The following is a 23,906-nucleotide window of genomic DNA, read 5'->3' as shown; positions in this document are numbered from 1 at the left end:
CATGTGAACCCTGTTCTTCACTTTCAGGTGACATTGTAAATAAGAAGCGGGCAGCATTATCGCCTGTAAATGTAAACAAACTTATTTGTCTTAGCAATTGGCTGAACAAGAAGTAGGTCTGAGTGGACTTGTAGACTCTGAAGTTTTACATTGGGTTTTTTTTGAGTGCTGCAAAATCCTACCTCAATGCCTCAAAGTGGCGCAGCAGTGACCCTGGCTTGTCTGACAGCGAGGATAGCAGAGAGTGTATACTTCAGTAGGTTCAACCATGCTATTAAGGGGTCAGACTACCAACCCAGGGAGAGGACAGCTGTCCTCCTTCTTGAGGCTGGGTGCTAGCTAAGTTGAGGAGGTAAACGTGCCACTGACAGCATAGCCAGCGGGTGGATGAAGAAATGTATAAAACAACAGGAATAAATGGGCCCCAACTCCTTGTGCGCTCCTCGATCCGTTCTACGATGGTGGTGGGGAATTCAGTTGATGAGAGGCTGTTAAGAATCTCAGGAGCCAGAAAAAGGACTGCCCTCTCAGTGTGTACCTATAACTGCAGGACACAGATGAGAGACAATTTGATCAACCATCTAATGGAGCAGAAGGCAAACACAGCCTGCGACATCCTTGGTCTCTGCGAAACACGACGAAGAATGGAGATGGAAGTGAAGTGGAGAGATGAAAGTACCGTCATGTTGGGAAAAGGAGAAGGTTCGAGAACCGTTGGAGGAATCGGCTTCATCATCAACAAGGAATGGTCTTCAAAAATCATCTCCTGCAAGTTCAAGTCATCACGCATTGGAGTGATGCACCTCCAACTGAACAAGAACAGCACCCTCAAGATTATTCAGATCTATGCTCCCACAAGTACTAGCGAAGATGATGATATGGAAGAATTCTGTCAGAAGCAAGAGGATACCCTCGCTCAAAAATCCAGATATACGATCACGATGGGAGATTTCAACGCCAAAGTTGGAAGAGGGAAAGAAGGTAAAAAGTTCATTGGAAGGTATGGCATCAGCGAATGGAATCCACGAGGAGAGCGACTGGCAACTCTGGTGAAGACTAAAGAAATGTTCATTGGTAACACCTGGTTTAAGAAGGCGGCCAAGAGGAGGTGGACATTGATCGCACCCAATGTGAAGAACAAGAACAAGATTTGCTATATTCTGATCGATAAGCAGCGCATTGTACAAGACATCTCAGTAGTACCATCATTTAACACCGGTAGTGACCATCGCTTGCTCAGAGCACGGCTCAACTTAAATGAAAAGGTGGAGAAGAGAGCACTACAGATGGCAAATCAGAGATAGCAGCCAAAAATATTCGATGACGCAATCTTGAAAGTGAACATTTCCAAGGAAGACTGAAGTCTTATAGATAACTGCAATGAGGATTATAAAAACTTCACTGATAAATTGAGGCAATGCATGAAATTAGCCGAGAAAGAAAGACCGAAAGGGGCGAAGAGACGAATCTCGGAGGAAACGCAGAACTTGCTAGAGAAGCAGAGGAATATGAAGCGAAATGATGGTGACAAACTTGAGTACTCCCTGCTCTGCAAGTTGATAAGAAGAAGACTAAAGGAGGACTTCGACAAGTACTGAAATGAAAGGCTCTTAAAGACGGCTGAAGATCGCAGAAGCCTCAAAAAATGCAAAAGGAAATTGACATTGTACAGGTCAACAATAATGGTGCTGAAGAACTGGAAGGAAAACTAGCAATTGACAGAACAGGGATGGAAGCAATCCGCAAAGATTTCTACACCGAACTGTTCTCAGATAAATGTCGCAGTACCAACACTGCAACAGACAAAGAGCATTTACTACCAGTCCTTGTCAGCGAAGTTCGATATGCAGTTCACCAAATAAAGGAAGGAAAAGCCCCAGGGTAAAGATGGACTGACAATTGAAATGATAAGAGCTGGAGGCCAAGATCTCTGGGAAACCCTTGCTCAGATGTTTAGCCGTTACTTGGAAATGCAGAAGATACCATCTGGCTGGGAGGAGTCCAACACCATTCTGCTGTACAAGAAGGGCGATCGTGAAGATCTAAAGAACTATTGTCCAATATGCCAGCTCTCACATGTCTACAAGCAGTTCACCAAAATAATAACAAACTGACTCTCACAGAGTCTGGATGAGCAGCAGCCGAGAAAGCAGGCAAGCTTTCGAAGGAATTTCAGTACAATGGACCATATTTTGACTATAAACCAGCTATTGGAACGCTCAAGGGAATACAAATTCCCTTTATGTATTGCCTTCATTGACTATGAAAAAGCTTTAGACAGTGTAGAGATCAATGCAGTGTTTAAAGTTCTTGCAGAGCAGGGCAACGACACAAACTATTAAAGGAAGCAAATTAGACTGCACTATAGATATAACTTTATTTGATACTCCCCTTCGCATCCCAGTTAAGAAATGTGTGAAACAAGGAGACAGTTTCACCAAAACTCTTCACAGCCTGCCTCAAAATGGTAATGAGGCGGATGACTTGGAAGGGTGGAATCAGCATCAACGGAGAGCAGTTAAACCATCTAAGCTTTGCGGACGATATTGTGTTGATTGCCGAAAATACTGTCAAACTACAGAAAATGCTGTGAAAACTCAACACAAAAAGCAGCCAAGTCGGACTGAAAATTAACCGCTTCAAAACGAAATTTATGCAGTCTGATAGCTTGCCAAAAGCCCAAATAACAATCAAGGGAGAACAAATAGAAGAAGTTGAGCAATATGTCTATTTGGGCCAAGAAATTAACATGCACCACGATCAGGAAGGTGAACTCTCACGAAGAAAGAAAACAGGTTGGTGCACATTCAATTCTATCAAGGATGTCCTCCAAGGAAAAATCAACAAAGCAACCCATGCCAGCCTCTTCAAGTCAACAGTACTGCCAACAATGTTGTACGGCAGCGAAACATGGGCACTGACGAAGACAGAGGAGCAGCAACTGTCTGTCACGGAGAGGGCAATGGAAAGAATTCTGGGAATTTCAATCCACGACTTCATCCCCAATGAAGTGATCAGACAGCAGAGTGGAGTGCAAGATATCGTTGTTGAGAGCAGGCATAGTAAAATGTGATGGGCCGGGCATATAGCGAGGCTCACTGACAATCGATGGACTGCAGCTGTCACCGAGTGGCACCCAGGGGAACTGAAACGACTACTCGGCTGACCTCCAAAGAGATGGGAAGATTTTATTGTGAAAAGACATGGCCACACATGGAAAAGGAAGGCCAGGATACGAGAAGAATGGAAGACGTGTTGTGATCGGCGCAATCTATATGAGGGCTGAAGGACCGATCGATCAAGGTTTGATCAAGGTGATGTAACAACAACAAAAAATATCTACATTTGTAAGTTGCACTTTCATGACAAAGAGATTGCACTACAGTACTTGTATGAGGTGAACTGAAAAATACTATTTCTTTTGTTTATCATTTTTACAGTGCAAATATTTGTAATAAAAAATAATATACATTTTGATTTCAATTACAACACAGAATACAATATATATAAAAATGTAGAAAAACATCCAAAATATTTAATAAATTTCAATTGGTATTCTATTATTTAGCAGTGTGATTCATCACGATTAATTTTTTTGAGTTAACTGTGATTAATCAACAACCCTAAAATTAAGCATTGTGTGCAAAAACAATGGGAGCTACATTTTCATGTAAAGTCAACAGGAAAAACAGGTTGTGGGGTGATATGAACTCAAGATGGCGCCACCACACTGAAGAACAAACTACAGGAATGCCTTTCAAAAGTCTACTGGACTATAATAGGGGGTGCAAAGACAAGATCCTGTTATCCATTTCACTGCGGACCACCCTTGGAGGAGTGGGGTGATTCATGAAGGAATGGATCCTGGATTGACTGAAAACCAGCAAGCTCTGTAGAAAGACTTTGTGGGTGAGAAAATGCTTTAGTCAAGGTTGTAACTTGGTAAGTTTTAGTCTCCAGAAAGCATGTCAGTCTCTTATTTTATTTATAACCATTTCTGTTTCCATTATTCTTACTCAATACTTATTTGAATCTGTGAATCTGTTCTTTGTTAGGTCTCTGGGTTAGGCTAAAAGGGGTAAAAAACAAGGGTGATGTCATGCTAGGAGTCTACTACAGGCCACCTAACCAGGTGGAAGAGGTGGATGAGGCTTTTTTTAAACAACTAACAAAATCATCCAAAGCCCAAGATTTGGTGGTGATGGGGGACTTCAACTATCCGGATATATGTTGGGAAAATAACACAGCGGGGCACAGACTATCCAACAAATTCTTGGACTGCATTGCAGACAACTTTTTATTTCAGAAGGTTGAAAAAGCTACTAGGGGGAAAGCTGTTCTAGACTTGATTTTAACAAATAGGGAGGAACTCGTTGAGAATTTGAAAGTAGAAGGCAGCTTGGGTGAAAGTGATCATGAAATCATAGAGTTTGCAATTCTAAGGAAGGGTAGAAGGGAGAACAGCAAAATAGAGACAATGGATTTCAGGAAGGCGGATTTTGGTAAGCTCAGAGAGCTGATAAGTAAGGTCCCATGGGAATCAAGACTGAGAGGAAAAACAACTGAGGAGAGTTGGCAGTTTTTCAAAGGGACACTATTAAGGGCCCAAAAGCAAGCTATTCCGCTGGTTAGGAAAGATAGAAAATGTGGCAAAAGACCACCTTGGCTTAACCACGAGATCTTGCATGATCTAAAAAATAAAAAGGAGTCATATAAAAAATGGAAACTAGGACAGATTACAAAGGATGAATATAGGCAAACAACACAGGAATGCAGGGGCAAGATTAGAAAGGCAAAGGCACAAAATGAGCTCAAACTAGCTACGGGAATAAAGGGAAACAAGAAGACTTTTTATCAATACATTAGAAGCAAGAGGAAGACCAAAGACAGGGTAGGCCCACTGCTTAGTGAAGAGGGAGAAACAGTAACAGGAAACTTGGAAATGGCAGAGATGCTTAATGACTTCTTTGTTTCGGTCTTCACCGAGAAGTCTGAAGGAATGCCTAACATAGTGAATGCTAATGGGAAGGGGATAGGTTTAGCAGATAAAATAAAAAAAGAACAAGTTAAAAATCACTTAGAAAAGTTAGATGCCTGCAAGTCACCAGGGCCTGATGAAATGCATCCTAGAATACTCAAGGAGCTAATAGAGGAGGTATCTGAGCCTCTAGCTATTATCTTTGGAAAATCATGGGAGACGGGAGAGATTCCAGAAGACTGGAAAAGGGCAAATATAGTGCCCATCTATAAAAAGGGAAATAAAAACAACCCAGGAAACTACAAACCAGTTAGTTTAACTTCTGTGCCAGGGAAGATAATGGAGCAAGTAATTAAGGAAATCATCTGCAAACACTTGGAAGGTGGTAAGGTGATAGGGAACAGCCAGCATGGATTTGTAAAGAACAAATCATGTCAAACCAATCTGATAGCTTTCTTCGATAGGATAACGAGCCTTGTGGATAAGGGAGAAGCTGTGGATGTGGTATACCTAGACTTTAGTAAGGCATTTGATACGGTCTCGCATGATATTCTTATCGATAAACTAGGCAAATACAATTTAGATGGGGCTATTATAAGGTGGGTGCATAACTGGCTGGATAACCGTACTCAGAGAGTTGTTATTAATGGTTCCCAATCCTGCTGGAAAGGCATAACGAGTGGGGTTCCACAGGGGTCTGTTTTGGGACCGGCTCTGTTCAATATCTTCATTAACGACTTAGATATTGGCATAGAAAGTGCGCTTATTAAGTTTGCGGATGATAACAAACTGGGAGGGATTGCAACTGCTTTGGAGGACAGGGTCATAATTCAAAATGATCTGGACAAATTAGAGAAATGGTCTGAGTTAAACAGGATGAAGTTTAACAAAGACAAATGCAAAGTGCTCCACTTAGGAAGAAAAAATCAGTTTCACACATACAGAATGGGAAGAGACTGTCTAGGAAGGAGTACGGCAGAAAGGGATCTAGGGGTTATAGTGGACCACAAGCTAAATTTGAGTCAACAGTGTGATGCTGTTGCAAAAAAAGCAAACATGATTCTGGGATGTATTAACAGGTGTGTTGTGAGCAAGACACGAGAAGTCATTCTTCCGCTCTACTCTGCTCTGGTTAGGCCTCAGCTGGAGTATTGTGTCCAGTTTTGGGCACCGCATTTCAAGAAAGATGTGGAGAAATTGGAAAGGGTCCAGAGAAGAGCAACAAGAATGATTAAAGGTCTTGAGAACATGACCTATGAAGGAAGGCTGAAAGAATTGGGTTTGTTTAGTTTGGAAAAGAGAAGACTGAGAGGGGACATGATAGCAGTTTTCAGGTATCTAAAAGGGTGTCATAAGGAGGAGGGAGAAAACTTGTTCACCTTAGCCTCTGAGGATAGAACAAGAAGCAATGGGCTTAAACTGCAGCAAGGGAGGTCTAGGTTGGACATTAGGAAAAAGTTCCTAACTGTCAGGGTGGTTAAACACTGGAATAAATTGCCTAGGGAGGTTGTGGAATCTCCATCTCTGGAGATATTTAAGAGTAGGTTAGATAAATGTCTATCAGGGATGGTCTAGACAGTATTTGGTCCTGCCATGCGGGCAGGGGACTGGACTCGATGACCTCTCGAGGTCCCTTCCAGTCCTAGAATCTATGAATTTGTCCATACGAAAAACTATGCTACTAGAATGCTAAGGCTACAAGAGTGAGGACGTGCCAAAGTAAAGGTTGAATGTGCCACCCCCATAAGTACACATTGCAGTTGGCTCTGATTACATGATCACAGACCATTTCTCCAACATAGTGTAAGTCACATTGTTTTCCTTGCATACTCAGGTATGGATGGGTGGGACTCTGCTGGGAAGGTGAAAGGAAGGAAAGATGAATGTGCTTACCTTGACCAAGTTAACAAGAATATGGAAATCCCGCACAGCCATGTTCCAGTGCAGCAGCTTCTCTAGCTGTACCTGGGGAGTGACAACACAATAATCCAGTCCCGTTATCCACACAGCCATTGCATTTCCCTTCATATTACTGGGTGCTACTACAGTACCCACGGTGCCTGCACAGAGAGGGTAAAGAGTCCAGATCCTGCCAGAGCCCAAGGCATCACTGCTGTCAAAGGGGAAAGGACAGGTTCTTAAACAGAAACACAGTGTTTGAGATCCTACATCTTAAAAGACTCCACAAACATTTACCCGTGAAAGTCAAAATCATTCAGTAGCAATTCCAGCTTTCCTCACCTGCCAGATTTATACTCTCTCCATATGATAAATGTATCTTTCCATTCACCCTGGAAATAGCTGGGGAGAAACCACTTTCCCGCTCACGAGCAGAGTCCACAGTCATACATTCAGCCATGTGGCCATTCAGACACAAAACACAACCCTCCCTCACGCCATTTGCTAGAACTGCTAGATAAGTTTGTTTTCCATGAAAACACAGAAGACAATGTCTGGAAAGAAGCAAGCTCTGCCAGTGACCAGACCCATAAAATCACTGGGAATTAATCATGTACAATCCACCTACCAGTACTTGATCATAACAGATGCTCCCTATTCAATAATTCCTTCTTACTCCTAGGTGGGTGCAGGACCTACCTATTCCACTTAATTTTATTAAGTTTAGTCCTGTTTTCTGGCAATGCATGTTTTCAAAGATTCTGAGGCCAGAAGGGACACTGTGATTATCCAGTCTGACCTCCTGTATAATACAGGCCAGAGAACTGCCCCAAAATAATTCCTAGAGCAGAGATTTCAGAAAAACAGTCAATCTAGATTTAAAAATTATTATATAAGTTCCATGGTTAATTACTCGCACTTAAAAATTTATGCCTTATTTCAAGTCTGAATTTGTCTAGTTTCAACTTCCAGCCATTGGATTGTGTTATACCTTTCTCTGACTGATTGAAGAGTCTATTATTAAATATTTGTTTCCCCATGTACATATTTATGGATTGTAATGCAGTTACCCCTTAGCCTTCTCTTTGTTACGCTAAATATATTGAGCTCCTTGAGTCTATCACTATAAGGCAGGTTTTCTAACCCTTTAATCATTCTTGTGACTCTTCTCTGAACCCTCTCTAATTTATCAACATTATTGAAATGTGGGTACCAGAACTGGCTGCAGTATTCCAGGAATGGTTTGCACCAATACCAAAGAGAAAGGTAAAATAACCTCTCTACTCCTACTCACGATTCCCCTATTTCTGCATCCTAGGATTACATTAGCTCACAGTGGATCTCATGTTCAACTGATTATCCACCACAACCCCTAAATTCTTTTCAGAGTCACTGCTTCCCAGTATATAGTCCCCTACCCTGTAAGTATGGCCTACATTCTTTGTTGCTGGATTAATGGGGAATTTGGCCAGGGTGCCAGCTAGCTAATAGGCAGTTTGGCAGACTGCCATACTCAAAAGATTATTTTGGGTGTCAGTGTTTTGGCTGCCTGCCAGCACATCATTATTAAGCTGCTACTACTCTAGCATTTTCCTGCCTTGGGTTTTGTAAATCCCTGCTGGAGATCTCAGATGCATTTGCTGGCCTACCTCACTTGAGTCCGATGGTTTCCCAGCAGAAATGCTTCTCACTGAATTCTCCAGCTGAGCCATCATCACTTGGAAGAAAACCGGAAATGTCTGCCTGGAGAGAAAAAAGCCAAGAGCCCATTAAAGACTGATGGACAGCTGTTTGTGCATCTGGTTGGGGTGCTTATCCCCTGAGTAGTCTGAAAACTCAAGAGGCCAGCAGGACTGGACAAACCATTTGTCATGCAACAGCAGTGGGGTAGTCACTTAGGCACACTGAACCACTGCAACTCATCCAGAGCAGGTCTGAGTTCTGGGTACTGCTAGAAGTTCTTAACAACTTTACCCAACTGAAAGTTGGCAGTGTTTATAATCTGTTTAGCATCTAAACAACTAAATACGATGAGAGCAAGGCCTGGCATAAGACTCACCAGGACAAATATCTACATTCAATGGCAAAATACATTAATGCAGAGTTATGGCTGCTTGCAGAATGGTGAGCTGAGCAAAACTTAAACTTCTGAAAACCAAGAAATGCAGAGCTAAAGTTGTCCATTCAACCTTAACTCTGCCCGTGTTCAGCAGTGTCCCAATATACCTCATTAATGTTCATTTTCAATAAGAACACTGAAAAAGCTCCAGAAGACTGGAAGAAAGCTAATATTGTGCCAGTGTTTGAAAAGGGTCAATGGGATTACCCAGGCCAGTAAGTCTCACATTGATCCCATGCCCAATAATGCAGCAGCTGGTATGGGATTTGATGAATAAAGAATTAAAAGAGGGTAATATAATTAATGCTATTCAGCATGGGTTTATGGAAAATAGATCCTGTCAAACTAATTTGAAATCTTTTTTGGTAATTTTAAGTTTGTTTGATAAAGGTAATAGTGTTGATGTAATATCCTTAGACTTCTGTAAGGCACTGAGTTGGTACCATATGATAATTTAATTAAAAGCCTAAAAATATATAAAATTAACATGGCACATATTAAATGGATTAAAAGCTGCCGAACTGATGTGTCTCAAAATCTAATTGTAAGTGGAGCATAATCACCAAACAGGTGTTTTTCTAGCGGGGTCCTGCAGGGATTGGTTCTTGGCCCTTCTCTATTTAACATTTTTATTTATGACTTGGAAGAAAATGTAAAATCATTACTGACCAAGTTTGCAGATGACACAAAAATTGGGGGAGTGGTAAATAATGAAGAGTACAGGCCACTGACACAGAGTGATCTGGATCACTTGGTAAGCTGAGCACAAGAAAACAATATGTGTTTTAATATAGCAAAATGTAAATGTATACATCTAGGAACAAAGAATGTAGGCTGTACTTACAGAACGGGGAACTCTACCCTGGGAAGCAGTGGCTCTGAAAAAGATTTGGGGGTCATGGTGGATAATCAACTGAACATGAGCTCCCAGTGTGATGCTATTGCCAAAAGGTTATTTGGCACTGGTACTGCCGCTGATGGAATAATGTATTAAGTTCTGTTGCCCACCATTCAAGAAGAATGTTGATAAATTGGAGAGGGTTCTGAGAAGAGCCACAGGAAGCATTAAAGGATTAGAAAACATCGTTATACTGAGAGACTCAAGGAGATCAATCTATTTAGCTTAATAAAGAGAAGGTTAAGGGGTGACTTCACAATTTTTAAATCTAGATTGGCTGTTTTTCTAGAAGATCTGCTCTAGGAATTATTTTGGGAAGTTCTCTGGTCTGTGTTATACAGGAGGTCAGACTAGATGATCACCATGGTACCTTCTGGCCTTGGAATCTATGAACACACATACCTTTATTCTTCCAAGCTCACAGTTCACCTCCTTTTACAACCCATTCACTCTCACCCACAGGATTCCATCTTACACTATTAAAGGACAAAAAAGCATACATTCGAACTTACCGTAGTCCCCAGAAATATAACATGTACAGATTTAAGAACCACTTCACAATTTCTTAAAATTCCCTTACATTTGCTCACAAGATACCATCTCTACATACACCATCACTTAACTATCATTAAACTGTTGGAATCCTGTCATATGCCACCTTACTGCTGACGGTACCTGTTCTATTGAAAGCCTCTCGCCCAGCTACGGACATAGCGTACACAAATTCTCCATAGAAATGTGGCATACCACATGCACCTTTTCCCTTTCCTCACACACATTAAAGGGTGAAAAACATACATCTGATCATATCACAAAGACAGCTCCATCACACACCTCAAACTAATCCACAGATCTCCCAAACACACCTCTACCAAGCAGAGCTAACTACTGCCTCCACCATTCAGAGAGACAAGGTGGGTGAGGTAATATCTTTTATTGGACCAACTTCTGTGCAATAAAAGGTATTACCTTCCCCACCTTGTCTCTCTAACATCCTGGGATCAACACAGCTACAAAAACACTGCATCTACCATTAAGGACAGCTACACTTGACACTGACCACACTCACTTTACCTGGAGTACATGCAGATAATAAATGCATAGACTGCTCTGGTACCTCAGCTTATTACTGACAATAGTCTTTGTAATGAAACCCCGTGCCCTGCTAATTATATCATGTACACAATTCTATAATGAAATGCTGCATAATAGTACTCCTGGGGGAATTCTGTGCCAAAAAATAAAAAATTCTGCGCACATTTTAAAATTCTGCAAAATTCTACATATTTTGTTTGTCAAAATAACACAATATAATCACACCAGTTTCAATTATTTTTTGGTCATTTATTTCAAAATACCTGTCAGCACGTATGTCTGTAACAATACAGACAAAAAAGATTCAGGAAATGTTTTTTGACAAATAGATTCCTTAGTAGGCATATGATTGTGGTACATGTAGGTACCAATGACATAGGGAAGGATAGGAGAGAGGTTCTGGAGGCCAAATGTAGGCTGCTAGGTAAGAGATTGAAGTCCAGGACCTACATGGTAGCATTCTCTGAGATGCTCCCATTCCACACGCAGGGCCAGTTAGACAGGCAGAACTGCAGGGTCTCAATGCCTGGATGAAACGATGGTGTAGGGAGGAGGGATTTAGATTTATTAGGAACTGGGGAAACTTTTGGGAAAGGGGGAGCCTATACAGGAAGGATGGGCTCCACCTAAACCAAAATGGAACCAGATTGTGGGTACTTAACATTAAAAAGGTCATAGAGCAGTTTTTAAACTAAGGGCTGGGGGAAAGCTGACAGGTGTGGAGGAGCACATGGTTCGAACATCCGTTGGGGAAGATCTATTAATAGAGAATCTCTATGTCCTAGTGAGGACCAGAGGATGGAAAATAATAAAATACAGGCAGGGTCTGATCAGAAACAGTCAAATAAAAAAAGAGTCCCATTCAATTACATTGTGCAATGGCAGACAGCTAAAAGGAGACAAGTTTTTAAAGTGCTTATATACCAATGCTAGAAGTCTAAATAATAAGATGGGTGAACTAGAGTGCCTCGTATTAAATGAGGATATTAATATAATAGGCATCACAGAAACTTGGTGGAATGAGGATAATCAATGGGATACAGTAATACCAGGGTACAAAATATATCGGAAGGACAGAACAGGTTGTGCTGGTGGGGGAGTGGCATTATATGTGAAAGAAAGTGTAGAATCAAATGAAGTAAAAATCATAAATGAATCAAACTGTACCACAGATTCTCTATGGATAGAAATTCCATGCTCTAATAATAATAATATAGCAGTAGGGATATATTACCGACCACCTGACCAGGATGGTGATAATGACTGTGAAATGCTCAGGGAGATGAGAAAGGCTATTAAAATAAAAAACTCAATAATAATAATGGGTGGTTTCAATTATCCCCATATTGACTGGGTACGTCACCTCAGGACGGGATGCAGAGAGAAAGTTTCTTGACACCTTAAATGACTGCTTCTTGTAGCAGCTGGTCCTGGAACCAACCAGAGGAGAGGCAATTCTTGATTTAGTCCTAAGTGGAGCACAGGATCTGATCCAAGAGGTGACCATAGCTGGACTGCTTGGTAATAGTGGACCATAATATAATTAAATTTAATATTCCTGTGGCAGGAAAAACACCACAGCGGCCCAACACTGTACCATTTAATTTCAGAAAGGGGAACTACACAAAAATGAGGAGGTTAGTTAAACAGAAATTAAAGGGTACAGTGCCAAAAATGAAATCTCTCCAAGTTGTATGGAAACTTTTTAAAGAGGCTCAACTTAAATGTATACCCCAAATTAAAAAACATAGTAAGAGAACCAAAAAAGAGCCATCGTGGCTAAACAACAAAGTAAAAGAATCAGTGAGAGGCAAAAAGGTATCCTTTAAAAAGTGGAAGTTAAATCCTAGTGAGGAAAATAGAAAGGAGCAATGAAGTGTAAAAATACAGTTAGGAAGGCCAAAAAAGAATTTGAGGAACAGTTAGCCAAAGACTCAAAAAGTAATAGCAAATTTTTTTTTAAGTACATCAGAAACAGGAAGCCTGCTAAACAACCAGTGGGGCCACTGGACGATCGAGGTGCCACGGGAGCACTCAAGGATGATAAGGCCATTGCGGAGAAACTAAATGAATTCTTTGCATCGGTCTTCACAGCTGAGGATGTGAGGAAGATTCCCAAACCTGAGCCATTCCTTTTAGGGGACAGATCTGAGGAACTGTCCCAGATTGAGGTATCATTAGAGGAGGTTTTGGAACAAGTTGATAAATTAAACAGCAATAAGTCACCAGGACCAGATGGTATTCACCCAAGAGTTCTGAAGGAACTCAAATGTGAAATTGCAGAACTACTAACTGTAGTCTGTCCTCCAGTTTTAAGAACACTTTCACAGTATATTTGACAAAACGCAAAGAAGGTACCAACGTGAGATTTCTAAAGATAGCTACAGCTCTCGCCCCAAGGTTTAAGAATCTGAAGTGCCTTCCAAAATCTGAGAGGGACGAGGTGTGGAGCATGCTTTCAGAAGTCTTAAAAGAGCAACACTCCAATGTGGAAACTACAGAACCCGAACCACCAAAAAAGAAAATCAACCTTCTGCTGGCGGCATCGGACTCAGATGATGAAAATGAACATGCATCGGTCCGCTCTGCTTTTGATCGTTATCGAGCAGAACCTGTCATCAGCATGGACGCATGTCCCTGGAATGGTGGTTGAAGATGAAGGGACATATGAATCATTAGTGCATCTGGCTCGTAAGTATCTTGTGACCCCAGCTACAACAGTGCCATGCGAACGCCTGTTCTCACTTTCAGGTGACACTGTACACAAGAAGCGGGTACCATTAATCTCCTGCAAATTGTAACCAAACTTGTTTGTCTGAGCAGTTGGCTGAAGTAGGACTGAGTGGACTTGTAGGCTCTAAAGTTTTACATTGTTTTATTTTTGAATGCAGTTATTTTTTTGTACATAATTATACAGGACTTGTATGAGGTGCATTGAGAAATACTATTTCTTTTGTTTTTTACAGTGCAAATATTTGTAATAATAAATAAATATAAAGCGAGCACTGTACACTTTGTGTTCTGTGTTGTAACTGAAATCAATGTACTTGAAAATGTAGAAAACATCAACAAGTATTTAAATGGTATTCTATTATTGTTTAACAGCGCGATTAATCGTGTGATTAATCGCAATTAATTTTTTTAATCACACGATTAATTTTTTTAATCGCTTGACAGCCCTAGTGCAAGCACACTGTAATCCTTCCAGATCGGCAAGGGAAGAAGTGAACATGTTCTTAAATGCCATTCACAATTCGGGTCCCCCAAAGACTTAGTGGATGCCATGCACTACCCTGGGTAAACACTGACAGACTGAGACCATTTTGACTCACATCACAGCAATAATTTGATCTCTAGCTCTGCAGGGGAAAAAACAGGCTAGGAACTTTTTGAAAAAAAGTTATTTTTTTCAGGGCTATGAACTCCAGGAACCCCGGCTCAGATTAAACTAAATGTGGGTCACTGTAGCAAGGGGGCATGGCCTCCCTCCTTGACAGATGGGTAGAGATCCGCGACTGCCTTACACATGGTGGAGAATTCAGGCATCACCCGCCCCCTGAAATAGAGAGGAGGACTGCCCTTGTGCCTAGACAACAACCCGCTTGAGTGCAGCCATGGAGCTCGAGCAATTGATGAAATGGGGGCCAAAACCCAACAGCAACAGCAGGCCGCCCAACTCCAGCAATAGCAGCAACTACTTCAGAAGCTGGGAGCCCAGCAGCAGCAGCTGCTCCAGAAGTTGGGGGCCCAGCAGCAGGACCAGCAGAGGCAATGTTTTCAACAACTGGCTGCCCTGCCACCTCACTCCCCCGGCCCTGGAGGAGCAGCAGCCCCGGTGGCCCCCATGCTGCCACTACACCTCACAAAAATGGGTCCGGAAGATGACCCTGAAGCGTTTTTGATTACTTTTGAGAGAGTTGCCTTGGCAGCTGGGTGGGCCCTAGAACAATGGGACACGCTCTTGGCCCCATATCTCACAGGAGCCGCCTAGGCTGCCTATCAGGGTCTTCCTAATGAGGAGGCCCGTGACTATAGAGCAGTCAAGATTGCTATCTTGGACACTCTGGACATCACCCCCCGAAAACCGTCGGAATAGGTTTTGGGGAAAGACATATCTGCCGGGGGCACAACCTGGCATCGTAGCCCAGGAGCTTATGGATGTCTGCTGGCGATGGCTCCAACCGAAGTGGCACACAGCCACCGAACTCACCAAGCAGGTGGTGGTCGAACAATTCATACACATCCTCCCACCCTGAGGGAGGACATGGGTCTGTGGCACCGGCTCACTACCCTGAAGGTGGCCATCAGCCTCATGGAGGACTTCTTAGCTGCCGAGGCCCTCCTGACCGTGGGAAAACCAGACCGCAACCCACAACCCTCCCAGCACTGGGCCACAAAGATAGCCCCCATCACAATGGTTTATCTGGTTCTACCCTGAAGCCCCACGGTACACCTACCAACTGTGATGGGTAATGAAGGACCTCACCGAGATAACCCCCTGAGCGCCCTCAGAATCCCGAGGTCTGAAGAGATGAGACTTTGTGCAGTAACTGAGGTTCTTTGAGATGTAAGTCCTTGTGGGTGCTCCACTTTAGGTGATTGTGCGCCCCTGTGCCTCTAGTCAGAGAATTTCAACAGCAGTACCTGGCTGGGCCACACATGCGCTCTCCCAGTCTCACACCTGCAGCAGTGATTAACTAGTGCTGTGGGCCCCCACCCCCCAGTTCCTTCTCTACCACAAAGGACTAAATTAGAACTCTGAAGTAGAGGGGAGGAGGTGGGTAATGGAGCACCTACAGGGACTCACATCTTGAAGAACCTCAGTTACTGCACAAGGTGAGTAAGAGAAAGTTACTCGCCTTGCAGTAACTGAGGTTCTTCGAGACAAGTGTCCCTGTGGGTGCTCCACTCCAGGAGATAGTGCGTCCCGGCGCCGTTGATCAGAGATCTTTGGTAGCACTGCCTGGTTGGGACGCATGCCCTCAGCTGCTGTCTCGCAGCACCGTTAGGGTCTGCCTGAACGCACACGTCCCACACCCCCTCAGTTCCTTCTCTACCGTAGAGTTGTCTGATTAGTACTCCAAAGTAGAGGGGAGGAGGGTGGGTAGTGGAGCACCCACAGGGACACACATCTCAAAGAACCTCAGTTACTGCAGGGTGAGTAACTTTCTCTTCTTTTTCAAGTGCTGTCCCTACGGGTGCTCCACTCCAGGTGAATGTGAAGCAGTATCCACTATGGTTGGTGGGATTTTGGAGTTGCGGCAGTAATAACGGTAGACAGTACCTTATGGCCCACTTTGGCGTCTGCCGTGGTATCCCGTGTGATAGCATGTTTGGCGAATGTGTGGTCAGATGTCCACGTGGCCGCCTTGCATATGTCTGTAATAGGTACTGTGACAGACCCAGACCAGTGGGGTACAGGAGTCTGGTAGAGGGCAAATATACTGGTCACTGGATGAGTAGTTTTCTGTTCCCTGAGTGACCAGAGCAGGGGCTGCACTAGAGTAATCAGGAACCTGCTAGAACCAGTTAAGGCAGGCAGGCTAATTAGAACACCTGGAGCCAATTAAGAAGCTGCTAGAATCAATTAAGGCAGGCTAATCAGGGCACCTGGGTTTTAAAAGGAGCTCACTTCAGTTTGTGGTGGGAGTGTGAGGAGCTGGGAGCAAGAGGCGCAAGGAGCTGAGAGTGAGAGGGTGTGCTGCTGGAGGACTGAGGAGCACAAGCGTTATCAGACACCAGGAGGAAGGTCCTGTGGTGAGAATAAGGAAGGAGTTTGGAGGAGGCCATGGGGAAGTAGCTGTCATGCAATTGTTACAGGAGGCACTATAGACAGCTGCAGTCCACAGGGCCCTGGGCTGGAACTCGGAGTAGAGGGCGGGCTCGGGTTCCCCTCAAACCTCCCAATTGACCTGGACTGTGGGTTCTTCCAGAGGGGAAGGTCTTTGGGCTGTTCCCCAACCCACATGGTGAATCTCTGAGGCAAGAAAATCCGCCAATAAGTGCAGGACCCACCAAGATAGAGGAGGAACTTTGTCACAGTATGTAATGCCCACTTCCTGCGGGGTCGTATGAGGCTTGGGATAGAATACAGGTAAGTGTATTGGCTGGTTAAGGTGGAAGGTAGACACCACCTTGGGAAGGAATTTGGGGTGGGGTCGCATAGTAACCTTGTCTTTGGAGAAAATGGTGTAGGGAGGGTAGGCCATCAGGGCACTTATTTCACCAACCCTTCTTGTTGATGCTGGCTAGATCGTCGGGCTCAATGGGTAGTGATCAATGGCTCCATGTCTAGTTGGCAGCCGGTATCAAGCGGATTGCCCCAAGGGTCGGTCCTGGGGCCGGTTTTGTTCAATAACTTCATTAATGATCTGGAGGATGGCAAGGACTGCACCCTTAGCAAGTTTGCAGATGACACTAAACTGGGAGGAGTGGTAGATACTCTGGAGGATAGGGATAGGATGCAGAGGGACCTAGACAAATTAGAGGATTGGGCCAAAAGAAATCTGATGAGGTTCAACAAGGACAAGTGCAGAGTCCTGCACTTAGGACGGAAGAATCACATGCACTGCTGCAGACTAGGGACCGAGTGGCTAGGCAGCAGTTCTGCAGAAAAGGACCTGGGGGTTACAGTGGACAAGAAGCTGGATATGAGTCAACAGTGTGCCCTTGTTGCCAAGAAGGCAAACGGCATTTTGGGCTGTATAAGTAGGGGTATTGCCAGCAGATCAAGGGACATGATCATTCCCCTCTATTCAACATTGGTGAGGCCTCATCTGGAGTACTGTGTCCAGTTTTGGGCCCCACACTACAAGAAGGATGTGGAAAAATTGGAAAGAGTCCAGTGGAGGGCAACAAAAATGATTAGGGGGCTGGAGCACATGACTTATGAGGAGAGGCTGAGGGAACTGGGATTGTTTAGTCTGCAGAAGAGAAGAATGAGGGGGGATTTGATAGCTGCTTTCAACTACCTGAAAGGGGGTTCCAAAGAGGATGGATCTAGACTGTTCTCAGTGGTACCAGATGACAGAACAAGGAGTAATGGTCTCAAGTTGCAGTGGGGGAGGTTTAGGTTGGATATTAGGAAAAACTTTTTCACTAGGAGGGTAGTGAAGCACTGGAATGTGTTACCTAGGGAGGTGGTGGAATCTCCTTCCTTGGAGGTTTTTAAGGTCAGGCTTGACAAAGCCCTGGCTGGGATGATTTAGTTGGGGATTGGTCCTGCTTTGATGACCTCCCTTCCAACCCTGATATTCTATGTATGACGTTATGGCAACCAAGAAAGCCACTTTCATAGACATGTGGAGCAGGGATGAGGTAGCCAGGGGCTCGAAAGGAGGTTTCATGAGACCACAGAGAACTAGGTTAAGATTCCAGGAGGTTACTGGTGAATGAATCTCAGGGTAGAGATTATGCAGCCCTTGAGGAAGCATTTCATGGTGGGGTGGGCAAAAAGTGAATAGCTGTCCAGAGTGTCATGGAAGGTGGTAAGGGCCGTGAGGTGTACTCTGATAGAACCGAGCAAAAGCCCGTCCTGTTTTAGTTCAAAAAGGTAGACTAAGATGTCAGGGAGGGTTGCAGTCTGGGGTGTTAGGCGTCTGTGGAAGCACCAGACGGAGAAGCGTTTCCACTTCTGCAGGTAAGTCTTACGAGTGGAGTCCCTTCTACTGTGCAGGAGGACAGATTGGACCTGTTCTGAGCAGGCTAATTCGTGGGATTGAAACCATGAAGGAACCATGCTGTCAGATGGAGTTTCCGGAGCTGCGGATGAAGAAGCCGACCGTTTTTCTGGGAGAGCAGATTTGGCCTGTCAGGGAGAGTCCTTGGAGGACGGATGGATATGCATAGCAGGTAAGGATACCATGTCTGTCTGGGCCAAGGTGGGGCAATAAGTATGACCCGGGCCTTGTCCTCTTTGATCTTGCGTAGAACCCTGTGTATCAGTGGAATCGGTGGAAAAGCGTACATGAGGGAGTTGTTCCAAGGAATGAGGAACTCATCCCCTAGAGATGCGTTCCCGAGTCCTGCTCTGGAGCAAAATAGATGGCATTTGCGGTTTTGAGGAGTGGCAAACAAGTCTATCGACTGAGTGCCCCAGTGGGAGAACAGCTGTCGGAGAATCATGGGATGCAATTCCCATTCGTGTTCTTCGGAGAAGTATCTGCTGAGTGTGTCGGTGGTAGTGTTGTGACACAGAGGCAGGTAGGAAGCGGTGATTTCTATGTAATGTTGTATGCACCAATTCCATAATCGGATGGCTTCTGTGCATAGGGAGTCAGATTGTGCTCCCCCCCGCCTGTTGATGTAGAACATACATGCTATATTGTCCATCAGAACTCAAATTGACTTGTTCTTTATGGTGGGAAGAAAGTGAAGGCAAGCGTACCTGACGGCTCTGAGTTCTAGAAGATTGATGTGCAGATGCATCTCTGATAGGGACCAGCGGCCCTGTACCTTGTGTTCGCCTAGTTGTGCTCCCCAACCTATCAGGGAAGCGTCTGTGGTGAGCATGAGTACTGGAGAGTGTGGATGGAAGGGAACACCCGTGCATAGGTTCTCTGGTTTGTCCATCAATATAGGGAGGCCAATACATTCGCTGGCAGAGTCAGTGTTATGCAGAAACTATGTCTGCTGGGTTTGTATTTGGAGTTGAGCCAACCCTGAAGGCATCTCATGTGCAGCCTGGTGTATTTGACCACGAAGGTGGTGGCTGCCATGTGACCAAGAAGCTGTAGGCAGGTCCGTGCCTGTATTCTGGGGCGAACAGAGATTTTGCGTATGAGATGCGTAATAGTGAGAAATCTGGTGTGTGGAAGCAAGGCTCTGGTTCGAATTGAGTCCAAGTGAGCTCCAATGAACTTCAAAGGGATGTCTTGGCTGAGTGCCACTCTCTTGAAAAGTTCCTGGAACTGCTTAAAGTTGTCCACGTTTTGTGGAGGTGTCGGCATGAGGGCGTCCTCTGCGGCTGATGACGAGGCAGGAGCCGGTAAATCCAGGAAGGATTCATAGCCCACCTCTTCAAGAGGGGGTTCAGGAGCTCTAGATGTCGATGGATCTGGGGATATAGGCGCAGGAAGAACTTGCAGTCTGGTGGAAGGGGCTCAAAGAGGAGCGGTGGCAGGAGCTGACCACGGGTACCACTGATGCCAGGGCACTGGGTAGAAAAAGTGGGGTCCCGCCCACTGTGGGACAACATAGGGAAATTGAGTCTGGTTCTTATGGTGTGCCGTGTCTTGGGATATGTGTGGCTCCGGTGGAGGGGGAGAATCAGGCAGGGAGAACTCTGCCTGCTGCTGTATGCCGTTCTCGCTGTCAGTGAAAGTAGCCAGGTCAGGTGGCGAGAGCTGTTGTTCAACCAGTGAGTGCTCCGTGTCTAGGAGCGGAGAGTCAGGCTCAGGGGCCACGGAGATATCCTCCTGGTGCAGAAATTGTTGCTGCTGTGTGCTGCAGAGCGTGGAGTGTCAGTGGTAGTTCGGAATGATTTCAGGCTACTGCTTTAGCAGGAGCCGTGAAACATTTGTAAGAGCCCCGCAGGGGTTCTGAATCTGCTCCGGGGATGGCGGGCAGGCTCGGTGCCAATGTTCTTGTCAGCACCGGGGTGGAACGCACTTGCTGGCACTGGGTCCATCGTCGGTGCCGGCGGGACCGGTGCCGAGGAGAGCTTCCCGTTGTGGAAAGTCGGATCCCTGCCTTTGCGCCCCACGTGAGCTGCTGCTGAAGTGCTGGTGCAGTCAGAGGTGCCTGCTCTCGGTGCTGTCAGCACCAAGGGTAAAGACCTTGCAGGAGATCCTTTACCCTTGAATGTCTCTGAGAGGAGACATCAGGGCTTCCTGCCTCTTTGCGTGAGAGGGTGAAGCCGTGCTCCCGGTCGGTTTCGACTTGGCAGGGGAGCGTGAGGGAGGTGGTTTACTGTCCTTCTCCATAGGCGGCTGCAGAGCTTTCTCCATCAGGAGCATTTTTAGCCACAAGTTTCTGTCACTAGGAGCTCTAGTTTTTAAGTTGGCACAGTGGAGACACTTCGCAGGGACGTGTGTCTCGCCGAGGCATTTGACACAAAGTGAGTGCCCATCATAGACACCTTGCAGGAGCCAAACTTCTTAAAACCTGGGGACCCCAGCATCATGAAAGTATGAGCGGCCGGGGAAGTCTCAACAAGAGATTAACGGGGAAATTTTTTTTTTATACTAACAAACTATGCTAAAGGAAAAGGAGAACTGGGAAATGTCTAGCTAACTATTTCTGTTTTTCTCTACTTATTTTCTACAGGAACCAGGAAAGATTTGAGCACTGCCCCGAGTCCCATCTTCAGCCGAGGACGGTTGAGAAGGAACTGAGGGGGGTGCAGGACGCACGCACTCAGGCAGATCCTAACGACGCTGCGAGACAGCAGCTGAGTGTGTGTGTCCCAACCAGGCACTGCTACCGAAGATCTCCGATCAATGGCGCCAGGAAGCATCGTCACCTGGAGTGGAGCACCCACAGGGACAGCACTCAAAGAAGAACCCTCTGTGACTGTAGAGCAGTGCCCCTCGGGGGAAGGAGAGACTTCGGAGTTAGGTCTGAGTGTCAGAGGCTGAGTCCTGGTCAATGACGTAGTGTGGCATGAGCGTGTGAGAGGATGTCCAAGTGGCTGCTTTACATATGTTGGTGATCGGTAGCTTTTTTGAAAGACGTGCCTATGTGGCTACAGATCTTGTGGAGTGTGTTCTGATCCGAGATGGAGGTTGCAGTTCATGTTGGCGGTAGCAAAGCTGGATGCAGCCAGAAATCCATTTGGAAAGTCTCTGCTTAGATATGGGTTTGCCTTTGGACCATTCCATCGTGGAGAGAAACAATTTAGGAGTCTTTCTGATCACTTTGGTCAGTTCTAGATAAAAGGCTAGTGCCCTTCTGACGTCCAGGGTGTGGAATGCTGCCTTTTGTTTGTTCTTGTGAGGTTTAGGAAAGAAGATGGGAAGATGAATGGGTGATTAATGTGGAATGAAGAAGGGACTTTAGGTAGAAACTTTGGGTGCAGCCTTAGAGTGACCTCATTTTTGAGAAAGATTGTATATGGAGGGTGTGCCATAAGGGTCCTGAGTTCTCCTACACGCCTTGCAGACATGATGGCAACAAGAAAAGCAACTTTCATGGACAGGTATGGTAGTGCGTACATAGCCAAAGGCTTGAAAGGGGCACTTGTGAGGGACTGAAGAATTAGAGTGAGGTCCCATGGAGGAGTTGGGGCTCTGGGTTCTGCGTAGATGTTACGTACACCCTGTAGGAATCTTTTGGTAATTGGATGTGCAAAGACTGAGACCCCATCAACTTTGTGGCAGAAGATCGTGATCACTGCCAGGTGAACTCATATCAAGCTCATTGAGAGACCAGATTTCTTAAATTGGAGTAAGTAATCCAGGACTACTGGCAGGGTAGAGGTAATGGCTTCTATTTGTTTGTTTAGACCAGGGGTGGGCAAACTTTTTGGCCCGAGGGCCACATCTGGGTGGGGAAATTGCATGCAGGGCATGAATGTAGGGCTGGGGCACAGGAGGGAGTGCAGGGTGTGTGTGGGGATGCGTTCCCGGCCAACGGGAGCTGCGGGGGGCGGTGCTGCAGGCAAGGGCAGCGCACGGAGCCCTCTGCACCCCCTCCCCCGGGGGCCGCAGGGACGTGGTGCTGGCTGCTTCCAGGAGTGGCACGGGGCCCGCGGCGCCAAAGGGGTGGCAATCCTGTGGGCCGGCTCCAAAGCCCTGACGGGCCGGATCCAGCCTGTGGGCCGTAGTTTGCCTACTCCTGGTTTAGACACATGTGAAATCTATTCCACTTGCGTGTAGTTGACAGTCTGCTGTTTAACAAAATATCTTTAACTTCCTCAGAACAGATCATCTCCTTGCCTTGGAACCACTGAGGAGCCAAGCTCCTAGATGGAGTGTCTCCAGGTTTGGATGCAAGGTCTGGCCTGTGTCCTGTGATAAGAGGTTTGGAAGAAGTGGGAGGACACGACGTTGGCATGCGGATATCTGTTGTAGGCATGGATTCCAGGTTTGCCTGGGCCAGGCTGGGGCTATCAGGATGACTTTGGCTTGGTTGGTTCTGTTCTTGTGGATAACCCTGGCCAGCAACAGGTTGGGGGAAAGACATATAGGAGAGGCGCATCCTATCGAATGAAGGTGTCGCCTCTGGATCTTAGTCCCAGGCCTGCTCCAGAACCGAATGTTGGACATTCACTTTTCCAACTCGAGGCAAATAGACCTTTTATGGGGAAGCCCCATTGTTGGAATATGTTGTGAATCACTGAGGTCTTTATTTCCCACTTGTGGTCGTGGGAGAACTTTTGGCTTACCATGTCTGCAGTGATGTTCTGAGATCCTGGTAGGTATGTGGCTGATGTAGTAGAAAGAGAGAGTACGGGCCTGGTGTGGGGCCTTAACCAAAGTCAGCAAAAGTTATGCTATGAGCAACAATCAGGCCCTGTCAAAAGCAGATGCTTGCCTGCAAGGCAGTGTCCAGTATATGAACTTGGCACCAGTATTGCTAGCATTGCTAAAACTCACTGAATATGTAAACACATTCCAGCAAGCCAGCACAAGAACACTCCAACCTAGCACATGATAAAATGGTTTGACAAAAGTGATGAATAGTGATATTTTGTCTGAAACCTCAGGAGTAAAAGTACAAAGACAAGTAGTTAATAGGAATGTTTTGTCTGAGACATCAGGAGGAAAGTACAAGGGGAGGTAACAAATGTCATGAAACATGTAAGGTGATACGTAATTTCTTTATCCCAGATTATTTGTCTCAGATTATAAATGTTGGAATACCTCGTCTTAACCCTTCATCCAGCCTAGGGGGGAATGGAAAATCCTGCCATTCACTGAGCTGCGTCCATTGTCACAGGCATACATGTCTTAGTATCCTCGTAGAGTCTGTCAGGT

General features: G+C 45.3%; 1 protein-coding gene across 1 annotated transcript in view; it reads right to left on the bottom strand.

Annotated features, from left to right (window-relative positions):
* Positions 1-23,906, bottom strand: part of FANCD2 (FA complementation group D2) — a 177,697-nt gene that overhangs the window by 24,759 nt on the left and 129,032 nt on the right. Inside the window, 2 exon segments of the mRNA XM_026657769.2 lie at positions 6,872-6,943; positions 8,527-8,620. Of these exon segments, the coding sequence (XP_026513554.1) occupies positions 6,872-6,943; positions 8,527-8,620 (166 nt within the window).

Source organism: Terrapene carolina, unplaced genomic scaffold (genome assembly GCF_002925995.2).
Source record: "Terrapene carolina triunguis isolate 2854851 unplaced genomic scaffold, T_m_triunguis-2.0 Scaffold310, whole genome shotgun sequence".
Lineage (NCBI taxonomy): Eukaryota > Metazoa > Chordata > Testudines > Emydidae > Terrapene > Terrapene triunguis.
The sequence above is the reverse complement of the archived record's forward strand: the minus strand, read 5'-3'. Positions and strand labels throughout refer to the sequence as shown.